The sequence below is a fragment of the Channa argus genome, chromosome 19 (assembly GCF_033026475.1).
Source record: "Channa argus isolate prfri chromosome 19, Channa argus male v1.0, whole genome shotgun sequence".
Lineage (NCBI taxonomy): Eukaryota > Metazoa > Chordata > Actinopteri > Anabantiformes > Channidae > Channa > Channa argus.
The window spans coordinates 7,709,043-7,724,750 of NC_090215.1; the positions used below are offsets into that span (position 1 = coordinate 7,709,043).

Sequence of the window (15,708 nt, forward strand, 5' to 3'; positions counted from 1 at the left end):
GGAATTATGGACTGGTGAAATTTTTCTCTGATGCTTTAAAGCCCACAACAACCAAATTCAAGTTACACTCTGTGTTACTATTATAGGATTTATAATAAGAATCACTTAACATCAGAAACAATCAGTTAACTACGAATTTTGACTGTATATATATATATTGTAGTTACAGTAATACAGCAAAATAATTAACTGAAGATATAGTACCACTGAGTAAATAACATTTTCTTAAAACATCACAGTAGATATCAAAGGTGATAACATGTCACATAGAATATATAAATGGTATAAAAAGTCTTCTTCATCTTCCCCCAATAATCGTATGAAGTTATGTAACACCAAAAAACTCAATTTAAAAAATATGACCACATTTACAAATTAGAACTAGAATAAACTCCTTAATACAGCTCTACATTACATCCTCATTGATTTCAAAATTCATAAAAAAACATTTGATACTAGTTTAAAAAAAATAAACTTATAGAGGCAGGATTAATGATGTCAGGTTACTAAAAAGTCAAAGGATAAAAGTTATTATCCTGAGGGTGTGGGCACAGAACACAAAAAATAATTTTAACTAAATAACTGGAACCTTAGCTAATCTACTTAGGTGTGTGTGTGTGTGTGTGTGTGTGTGTGTGTGTGTGTTCAGGCAGTCATCGTCAGTGTTGCCTGTTTTATGGTCATATTACTGTAGGGTTCAGTCTGACATACAGTCACCTGTTTAGCAGACAGCAGCTCTGAGGAGGAGAAATCATAAATTAATCTCATTGTTCCACTGAATAAAGATCACTAAACAAACACTGTATCTGTACTTCCATGAAATGGCAGCTTGGAGAAATTAGATGACACTGATGAAAAATTGTAAAAATCTATCATTACTTCACACCTACATTGAATTTTTAAATTTCCAAAGTAGTGCAGTGGTAGGGGATAAATTCCTGCTAAATGAGGGTCATTATCATTGATCAAACATGGCCAAGAAGGTCATTCTTTGTTCATATGTGTCGTTAGGGATCAACAGAAGAGGAACATTGGAACTCTCACCCAGCAGTTTTAAAAATGTGTGAGCTGCAGTGGTGCGGTCGACCTCCGGGGGCAGCAGAGAACTAAAGGTGACATCGCCAAACTGCAGACTGGAGGAGATCCAGCTGAAAAAACACAATAGCTTTAGTTTTCCCAACGAATCATGACATTTAATATTCAGATTTTGCCCAATGCTTTTATTGATGATACAAAGTGTGTACATTAAAAATTCCAAAAAAAAAAAAAAACCCCAAGATTATAGAATAATATTGCAGGGAAAAAATATATAACTCCGTAGTCCGTACAGAGAAACTCTAAACACAGTTTTCCTGCATTATGTGTGCGTTTATGAGGGTTTGCTTGTGTTCACAGTGTGTGTATTGTAATTTGAAGCACCTCAACATGTCCCAACTTTCTGTCTGAGCCTTGGGCATCTCAATGTTTTCCTCTGCGATAGGCTCCATTGGTGGAGGGGTCTCCTCCTGTGGAGACCTACACAAACACACACACACACTGAATCTTCAGTTGCTTTATCCAAAGAGCTGTCCATTTGTCCCTCTGAGACTCACCATCTGCTGACTGGAGTGATTGCATCACTTCCAGATTTGTCTCCTTTGGACATGTCCAGGATGACATCTAATACAGCTTTTTACACACACCACATATAGAAACACACAATCAGTAGCTGGTAGCTATAAACATATTCTATTTTTAATGGGCTGCTAAACAAACAAAAACATTATGTAAAAAAAACTAAGCTAATAGGTCTGAAATAGAGAAGAATAATTCCTACATGAGACATCTGGAGGTTGCAGTCCTGACTCACTAGACATCTGAGGACAGAGGGGCAGGTTTTCAGGACACAGTAACAAGGTTTATAATGTTTGTTTCACCGTTGAACTGAACACATTTAGCTGTCAGACTGACTGCAGTGCAGTTTGACAGTGGATAACCCTTCTATAAAAAACAGTTTTACACTTTTCATATTTAGTCCACTCCCCTCAAATAACCTTCACACCCACCTCATTCATGCCTGAGTGCCCCCTCCTCCTCTTTGTCCTCTGTATTTCTTTGTCCTGCTCAGAGTCCCCTTTCACCTGCTTCTCCTCCTCTTCTTCATATCCTCTCTGATTTTGTCCACATTCAGGCAGAGAGGTGATCAAGGCAGATTGTTCCCATAGTGACTGGAGGTCAGGATGGAGGAGGGCTAGGGAGGGGGTCATAGGACAGACTTGTCATTTTTTTCATTACAGAGCTGATGAGCCAGTGCTACTTACAGGTTGTAGAAGAGTCAATACTAATAAAAAAGTGTCAGAGGGACTACAAAATTGCTATGGATTAGAGAACATCCACAAAGTTTATGATACTCTATGGGCGCTACAAAGACTTACAGATTAACTTTCTGTAAGATAAAATATATGGATTTATAGTTTGGATCACTAAAACATGGATTTAGTTATCTCAGTACATTTATTGCCTTACAGTTTTGAAGATCTAACACTTGCACCTGACATTTCCACTCTTTACCTTAAGTGTTCTTGAACCCTGGCCTCACCCAAGCCAAGAGCATTGTTGGCAGCATGACACAGTCTTATATATTATATTATATTGTATATTTTACTCAGATAAAGTGACAGTAATCCTACAGGCTTGCTGGAAAATTCCAGTAATCTCACCAGTAACCACTAATTAGCAACTTCTCTGTGTGAATTATGGTAAAACTCCATTTATGGACGAAGTCCACAGGCTCATCAAGTGAGAAAACTCTGAGTAACTTGTGTTTTGTTGAGTTAGATCCATGACAAAAAGAAGATTAAACAGTATGTTTTAGTATTTACCAGTACCCACACACTCCAAACAACTCTCCACACTAAACCGCTTAAGCTAATATTGGAGTTCACCACATCAACCGCTATCGGCTTGTCCCTTCAGGGGTCGACACAGCGGAACGTGTTCCGCACGTTGATTTGGCGTGAGATTTAAGTCAGATGCCCTTCCTGCAACAACCCTCCCATTTTTTTTTTTATCTGGGCTTTTTTATCTGGGGGCGTGGGATTTGAGTTCACTGCATTGTCAAAACCTTAAAAATAGTATTAATTTTATTTCTTTAGCTGAGGGTCAGGGATGTGTATCAAGTTTAAGTATCCAGTATAGCACTTGCTTCTCACATCCACATGGGGTGCTGAAGAGCTGGCGAGGAGTGGCTCGCTTGGTCAACTCTGGCAAGTGTAGCAACGCCTCCATCTGAGAGGAAGGAGAGAATATTAGCTTTGAGGGTGCAGTTTGTGCATTTTTTTAGACTACACAACGAAGATAGGCAGACAGAGAGAACAAGGGTAAAAGCCAAAGTTGGTGTCTCAAAGGAAATTAAATATAGGCGCAAGGAATAAATGAAGAGAGGAGCGATGAAAGAATAAAGGAAGAAAAATCAATGAGCACTGTTGCAGTGGGCTTTGAGACTAGGAAGATGACTGGAGAGTTGCAGTGTAATTAACTAACACTCTAGTGAATAGACACTTTGATGGCAAGGCTTTGATTACAGAAGAGTGAAAATACTATTGACCAGTGGCAGTGAACCTTTGGTGCCCTTCATCTGTAAGAGTGTGTATGTGTGTGTGTTCAAGCCATGATATTAGATTTAAGAAGAAGTTTTACTTTGCTCTTATGTGTGTTAAGAGAGGGGTGAAAAAATCAAAATAATTCTATAAACTGTGTGTTGGTAGGGTATAAAGTAGAATATCAATGTGGTTCATGTGGTGCAAATGAAACATGAAAGGTTCTAAACCTCAGTTAACTTGACTGAAATATTCTAATATTACACACTTTGCTTTGAAGTCATTGAATCTACTTTAGATGGCAAGTTGTGAGAATTAGCGACCAAACTGTTTGGTTTAATTACCAGGTCTTGTGTCTCCACCAGTGGGTTTCCAATCTGTTTCTTTATTGTTCTGTTAGACAACTGCATCTGAGGGTCTGCGAAGACCAGCTGACGTCTGCGACCTCCACCAGGCTTCCTAACAGGAGGAACAACTACCTGATGGCAGAATGATAAAAAAAAAATCTATTACAGATCCACATTAAAGGAAGTCTTAGCTACACATACTGTGAATTATGACTCATGTTTGACACACCCGTAATCTTTCCATAACTTGTTTCCAAAACTGAAAGTGCAGTTCATGAGTCACTTTGTGGAATGTAAATTTACATTGGTGACAACAGTCATAAGGGCAAAAGAATCTCACTGTTTCCTACATGTTGGAATTTGGACACCAGGTGACAAAGGTTATATAATGGCACAGAATCCCCCATGTTTCACCTCTTCATAGGGATTTTCTGTCATTTGGTCTCCCTCTTTCTCAGATGCCCCAGAGGGGGGACTTGGCATGTTGACCTGCAGCGGAGTCATCTCTAGAGCAACAGATGCCTGAGGAACCTCCATGGACTGACCTGACTCCTTGTCCAGTAGCCACACACTGTCTCGCTCCACTCCAAGAACTGTCTCCTTTAGTCTGGAAACAATAACACAAACACTTAAGGGAAAACACAAAATCTGCAATGTTTGTTGTCACAGGTTGAGCTAAATATACACTGACTAAATATATTCAGTTACCTGTTTAAAGTCTAAACTCAAGATTCCTGTTCTTTTGTAAACACCCTGTGACTGATGAATTCAATGGAACAGACGCAAACTAGTAATACAACCAATACATTAGTAGTGACTGACTATACTGAAGGACAAACAGTCTTTTGTAGGTTGGAAATAAAAGACTCACTGGTCAATAGAGGACATGGCTCCTTCACATTCCCTTATCCTCTCACCAGTCTGCATCTCCTCCACTTCTGTTCAGTGCACATTGAATGTAAGGCGGAGAAACAATGTGACATACATAACAGGTAAATATAATTAAGTAAAAACATTCTCCCCATATTTGTAACTTCCAAGGTAATATTCTTACACAATACATTTGACTTGGCTGACTGATCTAATGCAGATATATCACAGATGAATCACTGTGTGACTAATATGCTGACAATGACACCTCACAGGTCTGTAAAATGATTGCAAACATACAGTATGAAATTAGTGCAATTCAATACAGCAGCTCTGCCATGACTTCTACTTTTACAATGTTATTTTTCTCAGTTTTTAAAATTTAAATTAATGAGGTGGCCAGACCCACCTCTTCTTCAAATACATTCCAGTACGACTCCACCAAACACTTTGACCTCACTAATAAATAGAGTACAATTATCCCTTTTTTGACAGTTTAATTTATAAACTGGGAAATTATAACTTGTAAAAGTTATTATAAATTGTAAAAGTCGAAGTCGTGGCAGAGTGGCTGTATTGGATTGCATTTGATTGTACAAGTGTACATGATAAAGTGGCCAGTGAGTGTATATGCAGTGCTCATCATATGCACTACTGAATGTTTTTGAACAGAAACCCACAACCTCTACAGAACTGGTCTGGTTCATCCATCAACAAGTCAATCTCTCTGGCTGTGGTTTCAGGAAGGTCATCTCCCTCAAAACACTGACATAAAGGAGTGAGACACAAAAGTCAGAATAGGACAAAATTATAGGATATAGACAAAAGGCAATAAGGTTTATTCTGTTAAGTGTTCATAGTGGTAAATAATAAGTGAAATGAGACCAAGACTGAATTATAAATAAAAACATTACTAAATTCTTGCAAGCAAAACAAAAATAAACCTAATGGCAGAGAAGTGAGGACAACAGAAAAGTGAGTCAACTATCTCTGTAAACAAAGTGAGTGCAGGCTGATGTAATTAGGTCAGATCCTATCAAGCCAAAATGGACTTTATAAACTTATAACGCGTCTTTTTTTCGTATTGCAAATGGGGTTCATTGCTGCTAAAATCGAATTAGCACTCTACTTGCGTGAGCTGCACAGCAACATCAGTGACATACAAGAAGGACACCCAAATGGAAGAAGCACAATCATGTACATTTTTCGACTGTGCTGTTATAATTCCACCAAAATTTCAAAGTTTGCCACAAGAGATAACAAGACTGGACCTTGTTTCCATCCAACTTGGTTAATATAAAAGTGCTTACTCTTTCCCCTAAGACTGTGGAATGTTTATGATGAGCTACATTTGGGGTCTGTCAACATATGTGGTGAAATGAAAATAAGCTTTAACCTTCAAGAGAAGCATAATCAGTCTCTAGAAACTAGTGTGACCTCCACATAATATTTGTTAAAAAAAAAGCCAGCAGTGTGTGAAGGATACTGCTGGAATCAGACCTACTATCCGCAGCTGCATTTTTTATGACAAAAATCAGTTTTGTTCAACTGAGTAAAATAAACACACTTCACTATTTTTTTCTGGGATACATCCCACCTACCACTTTCTCTATGAAATAAAAAGTAAATGGCTCATTATACTATAGTATTTATATTTAATATTTGACTACAGTGAATTGGTATTAGCGTATTGTAATTGTTAATCAAATTAATTAATTCTTTATGCACATCCCTAATAAATCTAATGCTGTTTTCTGATCACACAGCATGCTGCAAACAAGTAAGCAGGTACTTGTAACAAAGACCTTAACTAAAGATGTTGTGTGCATGTTCCACCTCTATGATTCACTAAGACAACTGCTGTACCTAAAAATAAGGACTGTCCCTTGTCTTTGACAGACACTGTACCTCAGCAGTGGCGATCACAAGCTGTTCCTTCTCTGTAAGGGTGATGGCAGTTGGGGGTGAGCTGAAACCTGGATTGACACAGGACAAGGATTAGAAAACCAGGCATGTTAGTTACATGTTTCTAGCTTTAGGGAGATTAACTGTCAGACCATAAAAGTGGGCCTGAACTGAGACTGATGCAATTGATACAATTAGATTTAAATTGGATTAACTGCTGATGAGTATTTATTTAAATATTTCCTAACAAGATAGGTAATTGCAAGTGTAGGGTATGTAAGCCAATAAAACCCCTAAAGATAGGTTACTCTGACCAGAAACATGTACACAGTACTGTTACTACAACCACTACTACAAATCATAATCATATTAATGCCTTATTAAAACAGTGAAAGTTGGAAGGAGCAAGAACCCTTAATGAATTGTATTAACATTGTAATATACTAAGTTGTGTTTCATTTCATGCATGGCCTTTTATATCACCTGGGAAGGTTTAGCCTTTAGTGGACTGTAGGCTAAACCTGCATATCCTCCTAAACAAGTCTTTACGGACTTGGGATTTTGTGAGTTTCTGCTCATAGTCTCAGGTGAGCACTTAATACTAGATTTGGGGTCATAAGCACAAAAACAAACCATGTAATTGAAATGGGTGAACATATTATTAGATGGTTGGTTGTTAAAGTGTACCCCTGAAAGGCAGATGTCTCTGAAACAGAACACAACTACAGTCCAATAAATGTTAAAATATCATTCTTACCATCTCTGACAACTGTGACATGGGCACTGGGCACCAGGGAGTGCTGTGAACCCACCTCTTCAATGGCAAAGTCTGCCTAGAAACAAGCATTGCAAGTGTTGTATGCAACATTACATTAGAAGATAGAAAGAGAAAAACACATTTGTTTTATTTGTTGGATGAGCCTGACAACGACTTCCCATGGCCAAAACATCTTTGACCATGATTACTTGTTAAAGTAATGTTTTGTGCCTCTGTGGTGGTTTAGCAGCCCTCTGTGGTAAACCATATGGGTCATATGGGCGACATATGTCCTTTCTTATACTTGATTACCTTCCTAATGTGTATAATTCTGAAACACTACACAGAATCTAAATATACAGCTTATTCTTATTTGCAATCTAATGCAACCGCAAGGGGGCACAAGCCAGTGTCTTCTTGTGCCAGTCCCAAGTCTGGATAAATGCAGAGGGTTGTGGCAGGAAGGGCATCCGACGTAAAACACATGCCAAATCAAACATGCGAATCGTGACAAAGGCTTCCATACCGGATCGGTCGGGGCCCGGGTTAACAACGACCGCCACCGGTGCTGTTGACCTACAGGGTACCGGTGGAAATTGGACTACTGTTGGACGAAGACGAAGAAGAAGAGGAGGAAGGTGTGTTCGTAGGCAGAGAGAGAAGAGGAAAGCTAAGAATGTAGGACTGACAGTAGGGACTTTGAATGTTGGTACTATGACAGGGAAGGCTAGGGAGTTGATCGACATGATGCAGAGAAGGAAGGTGGACATACTGTGTGTCCAGGAGACCAGGTGGAAAGGTAGCAAGGCTAGAAGCTTAGGAGCAGGGTTCAAGTTGTTTTACCATGGGTCAGATAGGAAGAGAAATGGAGTAGGAGTTATATTGAAAGAGGATTTTGTGAGGAATGTTCTAGAGGTGAAAAGAGTATCAGACAGGTTGATGAGCCTGAAGCTGGAAGTTGAAGGGGTGATGTTCAATGTTGTGAGTGGTTATGCCCCACAGGTAGGATGTGAGTTAGAAGAGAAGGAGAAATTCTGGAGTGAGTTAGATGAAGTGATGCAGAGCATCCCCAGAGGTGAGAGAGTTGTCATTGGTGCAGATTTCAATGGGCATGTAGGTGAAGGGAACAGAGGTGATGAGACTGTTATGGGCAGGTTTGGTGTTCAGGACAGGAACGCAGAAGGTCAGATGGTGGTTGACTTTGCAAAGAGAATGGAAATGGCTGTAGTAAACACTTTCTTTCAGAAGAGGCAGGAACATAGGGTGACGTACAAGAGCGGAGGGAGAAGCACTCAGGTAGACTACATCTTATGTAGACGTTGTAATCTGAAAGAGATCAGTGACTGTAAAGCATTGGTAGGGGAGAGTGTAGCCAGACAACACAGGATGGTGGTGTGCAAAATGATGCTGGTGGTGAGGAAGATAAGGAGGACTAAGGCAGAGCAGAGGACGAAGTGGTGGAAGTTGAAAAAGGAAGAATGTCGTTTAGTTTTCAGGGAGGAGCTGAGACAGACTGGGTGGTTTGGAGGTGCTTCCAGATGACTGGACTACTACAGCTAATTTGATCAGGGAGACAGGTAGGAGGGTACTCGGTGTGTCATCTGGAAAGAGGAAAGCGGACAAGGAGACTTGGTGGTGGAACGAGGCAGTTCAGGAGTGTATACAGAGAAAGAGGTTAGCTAAGAAGAAGTGGGACACTGAGAGGACTGAAGAGAGTAGACAGGAGTACAGGGAGATACAGCGTAAGGTGAAGATAGAGGTGGCAAAGGCCAAACAAAGAGCATATGAGGACTTGTATGCTAGGTTGGACACTAAAGAGGGAGAGGTGGATTTGTACAGGTTGGCCAGACAAAGAGATAGAGATGGAAAGGATGTGCAGCAGGTTAGTGTGATTAAAGATAAGGATGGAAATGTATTGACAGGTGCCAGTAGTGTGATGGGAAGATGGAAGGAGTACTTTGAAGAGTTGATGAACGAGGAAAATGAAAGGGAACGAAGAGTAGAAGAGGTGACTGTTGTGAAGCAGGAAGTAGCAAAGATTAGTAAGAGTGAAGTGAGGAGGACATTGAAGAGGATGAAGAGTGGAAAGGCAGTTGGTCCTGATGACATACCTGTGGAGGTATGGAAGTGTCTAGGAGAGGTGGCAGTAGAGTTTTTGACTAGTTTGTTTAACAAGATCTTGGAGAGTGAGAGGATGCCAGAGGACTGGAGGAAAAGTGTACTGGTACCAATTTTTAAGAACAAGGGAGATGCGCAGAGCTGTGGCAACTACAGAGGAATAAAGCTGATGAGTCACACAATGAAGTTGTGGGAAAGAGTAGTGGAAGCTCGGCTAAGGGCAGAGGTGAACATTTGTGAGCAGCAATATGGTTTCATGCCTAGAAAGAGTACAACAGATGCAGTATTTGCTTTGAGGACGCTGATGGAGAAGTACAGAGAGGGTCATAGGGAGTTGCATTGTGTCTTCGTAGATTTAGAAAAAGCGTATGACAGGGTGCCGAGAGAGGAGCTGTGGTATTGTATGAGGACGTCTGGAGTGGCAGAGAAGTATGTTAGAGTGGTGCAGGACATGTATGAGAGCTGTAAGACAGTGGTGAGGTGTGCTGTAGGTGTGACAGAGGAGTTCAAGGTGGAGGTGGGTCTGCATCAAGGATCGGCTTTGAGCCCCTTCTTGTTTGCTCTGGTGATGGACAGACTGACAGATGAGGTTAGACAAGAATCTCCCTGGACTATGATGTTTGCAGATGACATTGTTATTTGTAGTGAGAGCAGGGAGCAGGTGGAGGAAAATCTAGAGAAGTGGAGGTCTGCTCTGGAAAACAGAGGAATGAAGCTTTGCCGCAGCAAGACAGAATACATGTGTGTCAATGAGAGGGACCCAGGTGGAACGGTGAGGTTACAGGGAGCAGAGGTGAAGAAGGTGCAGGACTTTAAGTATTTAGGGTCAACGGTTCAGAGCAACGGTGAGTGTGGAAAAGAGGTGAAGAGGCGAGTGCAGGCAGGTTGGAACGGGTGGAGAAAAGTGTCAGGTGTGTTGTGTGATAAAAGAGTATCAGCGAGAATGAAAGGAAAGGTGTTCAAGACGGTGGTGAGACCAGCAATGTTGTTCGGCTTAGAGACTGTTGCACTGAAGAAAAGACAGGAGGCAGAGCTGGAGGTTGCAGAGCTTAAGATGTTGAGGTTCTCTTTGGGAGTGACGAGGATGGACAGGATCAGGAATGAGTACATCAGAGGGACAGCTCATGTTAGATGTTTTGGAGATAAAGTCAGAGAGGCCAGATTGAGGTGGTTTGGACATGTTCAGAGGAGAAACTGTGAATATATCGGTAGAAGGATGCTGAGGTTGGAGCTGCCAGGCAGGAGGTCTAGAGGAAGACCAAAGAGGAGATTTATGGATGTAGTGAGGGAGGACATGAAGTTAGTTGGTGTGAGTGAAGAGGATGCAGAGGACAGAGTTAGATGGAGGCACATGATTCGCTGTGGCGACCCCTGAAAGGGAGCAGCCGAAAGGAAAAGAAGAAGATTCTTATTTGCAATCTGGAAGCTGCTCTTGGGTTAGTCATCTTTTAAATTACATAATGTTCCCAATCCAATATATACATGTTTTTGTCCTGACGTTACGTAGCGGTACCTAGAGTATAAAGGGATGTCATACATATGTCTGTGTAGGTAGGCAACTCCCCCGTAGAAGGAAATGGTGTATCTTTGTATTTATATTTTATCAGACCAATGTTTGTGGCTGTGTGGAGATGACTTATTATACAAAGCTTTCAATAGGCACAGCTCTATACTGTAGATTCTATTGTTGGCTCTGTACCCATGGTTGGAAACTATCACTTGTACCAACAGAGCATATGTGGTTTATGTGATCAGCTTTATGCTTGAGCTATGAAATTTTATTCTATGATTTATTTTCATCTGTTAAAGCATTGATGTAAGAGACGATCACAAGTCGTTTTACATAAGAGGCCTTGACTCGACAATTCACTAGACTTCAATACTTCATATGAGAGAATATTTTCCATTGAAACCTGCAGTCCATCTAACTCATATTGCAGTTAAAGATGTATTAAATAATGTAAAAAACAATTTTTTCATATCTATTTAATATTGAGTCTTTTAAGTCATGTTTACTCCATAGTAAACATACTACATTGGTTTACACGGCTGTATAGACTTCTTAGCATGTTCCAGGGCCACACCAGCATGTACAATATATGGCTGCACTTATATCTCCATATACTGTATCTTAAACTGTACCTGGTTTATCTTATATGGACTAGGGAGTTGGTGTGATTTCATGAGACCAAAAAAGGGGTCCTGAGCTCCCCCAGCCAACTCCATCATGTAAAGGCTGTTAGGCACATCCAAGCCATGCCTGTCAGGGAGAGAAGGAGCAACACGAATGTTGGAACCCAAAATATTGGAAAATTGTATCCATGTTAGTTGCTGTCTTAGTGAAGACAACACTATGTCTTAGACCCATGAATATGTGAAAATGCTTTGTACTGGAGAAAATTGTATGAAAGACTTACACCTGCAGACACAGAAATTCGCACATTACAGCTGTTGCATTGCTTATTAAACACTTACACATGCATATACATGATAATAACTGTATTTGTTTATCACTCATTCAGAAAAACACCACATTCTCCTTTTTAGTCATCAATCTCTCAAAAGAATCTTGCTCATAAATATTTCACTAAATTTCTTTGAATTCATCAAACACATACAATCTCTGTGCTGTTTATCTTAAAAATTTCAATTCCTCATGATACAAAACACTCTTCAACTGTGCATGACCAATCTGATGCATGTGTATGTGTCTGTGCAGACCTTTCAGTCTCAGCCATGTCAATGTGTATGCATGTTTTAGCACGCAGCAGTCGGTCAATGATCTGTTGAACCTCCTCTGGAAAACAGAAAATGGTTTTCACACACATCTTAGCGGTGCACTATTTCTTGTAGGGACAAAAGCAGGTGAGATGCATCTAAAAAAAAGTAGAAAATATCTCACATAAGCTATATGAAAATTCTACCAATGCAATGAATGAACAAGGTGTACTAGTAGTTAAATAGTATTTTCAGCAGAGATGTATTTACAGTAATTTATAAAAAAGCTTTTTACGCACAAACTTCTGTTTATTTGAAAGACAGAATCTTTTTGGACTAGGTTCAAGCTGTGGGAGAAAAATATTGGGATCACATTTTTAAAAATAGAAAGTGGTAAAATAGTGTCGGTAAAAACAAATTACCTTCACACAATTAATGGTGACAGCCTTGGGAGGATCTATTCTATTCTCCCAATAGATTGAATTAAATGCTGTTAATGAATCCAAGAACCACTACAGACAACAGACAGTAGCTGTTTTCTTGGCTTCTCAAACTGAGTATCTTGCGACAGTGGCGCAGGAATGTAGAGCGGTTGTCCACCAATCTCACAGTTGTTGGTTCAATCCCTGGCTCCTCCAGTCACATGTTGAAGTGTCCTTGAGCAAGACACTGAACCCCAACTTAGTTGCTCCTGGTGAGTGTTGGCCCCTATCGGTGTGTGAGTGTGAGTGTGAATGGGTGAATAAGAAGCAGTGTAAAGCGCTTTGAGAACCAATGGTAGAAAAGCGCTATATAAGTGCAGAACATTTACCATCTTGTACTGTATTTAACTGTTTTCATCGTGCTTGACAACAGCATAATTGCAAATCTGTCAGATGCAATATAACTGTCAGGGTGTATTTTAAGACCAGATGAATAGAGGCTTTTAAACTGAGTTTGATGATATTGCCTTCAACACGTCTCTACATTGTCTTCTAAATCGTAGCTAAAAGGGTAATTCAGGAAACATGCATTATGGATATGTGAGGTGACAGCTCTGTTTCGTGTTTACACCAAAAACAGTATTGCTCAGTTTCAACATTTTCCAGATGACAGATATGATTTGTCTGTTGTGTTTTACATTTTCACATTTTACCTGAGCTTACATCAGCGGACATGCAAACAGAAAATGTGGTCTGAAAATTCTCCTGATTACTGCCAAAAATGTGTGTCTTTGATTTAGTCCAACTCACTCTCCTCCCTAATTTTAGACATAAGTTATACAATAGGACATCCACCACATAAACAGGTTTTATCTTACAACCCCAATTTAAAAACAATTGTGACGATGTGTAAAACATTCAAGAGGCTCTGCCTCTCTGAAATGCTCCTTTTATTCCCAGTCATGTTACTGACCTGTTGTAAATTAACCTAATTAGTTGTCAGATGCTCCTTATGCTGTCAGATATGGGTCCATGAGATTTGCAAATTATGGCATTCTGTTTATATTTATGTTTTACACATCCTCTCAAAGTCACTAACTTTTAATAAGTCCTTTTTATGTTTTAACTTCTCTTTTATAATGCAGAAAAGTATAAAATACTGTGTTTGCATAATGTAGAGCCCTACTTCTACATTTGTCTGTTTCTCTCACCAAGCAGAAAGCCACACTGCCTATGGTAGACAATAACTACTCCATACTGCAGCTGAGATGACAGGTAGAGAGAGAATCGAGGCCTTGGCAGGTTGGGTCGCGGTGGGGGAACTTGCGCTGTCACATAATCCAAAATGTCCCTGCTGTAAAAATTGAATAAAATGATATAATTAGATACAACTTTATTGGTTATATTATCTCAATCAAGTCACACTAGATCTTGCAAAAAATATACATTAAGTCTATTTAATATTAATGCATACTGACTATACAGAGAAATACGATTTTAAAACCACTTCTTTAACTTATCTTTTCACACTGACTAGGGGAAACTCCTTAACATGCATCCTAAACAGTAATAACATTTCTGTATTTCTGAATTGAGTAGAAGTAATCCTGGGAAAGTTAGAAAACGGTAAGAAAAAGCTAATGTTTAGTGTTATTTTTCTGGTCTTCTTTTGGTCTGATCTTTAATCTCAGCAAAACCACAAACGTTAGCATTTGCTAACACTAACATAAGGTATTTTTTCTTATCACAGTGGCTATTCTTACCATGTTCGCTTGACATCGACTTTGAGAAGCTCTTTGCGAGTGACCCTAATGCCTCTGGTGGCTGCTAACCTGAATAAAAAAAATCACAATTATCAGTTTTACAGATAAGCTGTAGCTCACAGGGTATTTTGTTATGTACAGAAAGATACTGTGCTACTTGTAGCTAGCATTACAGGCTTGTTAGCTTTGTTGCTATAAGCTAACGAACTAGATTTAACTAGTTTATTTCTAACTCACCAAATTGTGGAAAAACATCCAGTATGGCGGTGGAGGACATTTGGATAGTAAAACATTTCTCACCGTTTCTAGATATAGCAAAAACTGTGAGCAAAACAAAGGTCAAGATTTATGATCTTTGGTGACAGTAAAATAGTAAAACCTTACAAAGTTTTTCCCGCCTCAAGTGACACTGGCCCGATAATTCAGATTCATGGCATTGAACGTAAACGTTTGTGATGCGTTTATGAACACAGGGAAATAGCAAAACTCATCCGTTGGTAAATGGTGGTCAAACAGCTTAACAAAGAAGTACAAATACGGTTTACATTTTTATTTTTTATATTTTGGAAGTACGTTTAAATAAGAGTTTTTTACAGTGTTGTACATCGATACAATTGAAAACCTTATGATTTTCATTTTCATGTGATTTGATATTTCCATGCTACTTTATGCTTGCAAGGAATACACCAGTGTGATGCTTGTTAGAAAACTGGTCTTTTAAAAAAGAAAATATATATACACTGTTATAAGTAAAACCAACTACCGGTATATAAAAGTATCTAAATTCAGCTCCACCCACGCAAATTTAAAGCACGGTTTGACATTGTGAGTACATAATACAATATAACTAAGCAGGCAAATAAATAATAATAATAATAGTTTTATATATATATATATATATATATATATATATATATAATTAATAAAAGTAATTATTTTTGTAATAAATTCAAATGGCAAGTTTTATAGAAAGAAAGAGGCAGTGTATTTTATATAAAAACAGTATTCATTTAAAATTATTTTTAAATACTTATTTATGTAAAGTTTTGCAAATACACATTATTAGAAAATATACTATCACAGCCTTTCCTATGAGGGGATTTGTATGATTGTAATACGTTTTTTGTTTTTTTATCTTTTTAAAAATGTGCAGAATATTTTTCTTTCTTAATTTATCGCTGTTTGTTAGCCCACATATTGCAGTTTCTATTTTTACTCGGGTAAGAGGGC

The 15,708-nt window shown here is 39.0% G+C and overlaps 1 protein-coding gene across 1 annotated transcript; it reads right to left on the reverse strand.

The window, feature by feature from the left end:
* Positions 1-214: 214 nt before the first annotated feature.
* On the reverse strand, positions 215-14,866 carry rec8b (REC8 meiotic recombination protein b). Its single transcript, XM_067486443.1, has 18 exons — positions 14,716-14,866; positions 14,479-14,547; positions 13,927-14,069; positions 12,297-12,372; positions 11,718-11,835; positions 7,458-7,533; positions 6,704-6,771; positions 5,479-5,560; positions 4,797-4,863; positions 4,340-4,532; positions 3,923-4,057; positions 3,192-3,267; positions 2,046-2,230; positions 1,817-1,856; positions 1,593-1,668; positions 1,420-1,515; positions 1,045-1,148; positions 215-737 (listed from the first exon to the last, which is right to left on the reverse strand). Exons 1-18 carry the CDS (start codon positions 14,769-14,771, stop codon positions 646-648), a joined length of 1,752 nt encoding a protein of 583 aa, XP_067342544.1. The 5' UTR covers positions 14,772-14,866; the 3' UTR covers positions 215-645.
* Positions 14,867-15,708: the final 842 nt, after the last annotated feature.

Excerpts from the sequence above, each read along its gene's own strand:
- rec8b (XM_067486443.1), bottom strand. The coding sequence starts at position 14,771 with ATGTTTTACTATCCAAATGTCCTCCACCGCCATACTGGATGTTTTTCC. Across the intron at positions 14,548-14,715 it reads GGATGTTTTTCCACAATTTG|GTTAGCAGCCACCAGAGGCA; the intron begins GTGAGTTAGAAA and ends TTTTTTATTCAG. Across the intron at positions 4,533-4,796 it reads GCCATGTCCTCTATTGACCA|ACTAAAGGAGACAGTTCTTG; the intron begins GTGAGTCTTTTA and ends TATTGTTTCCAG.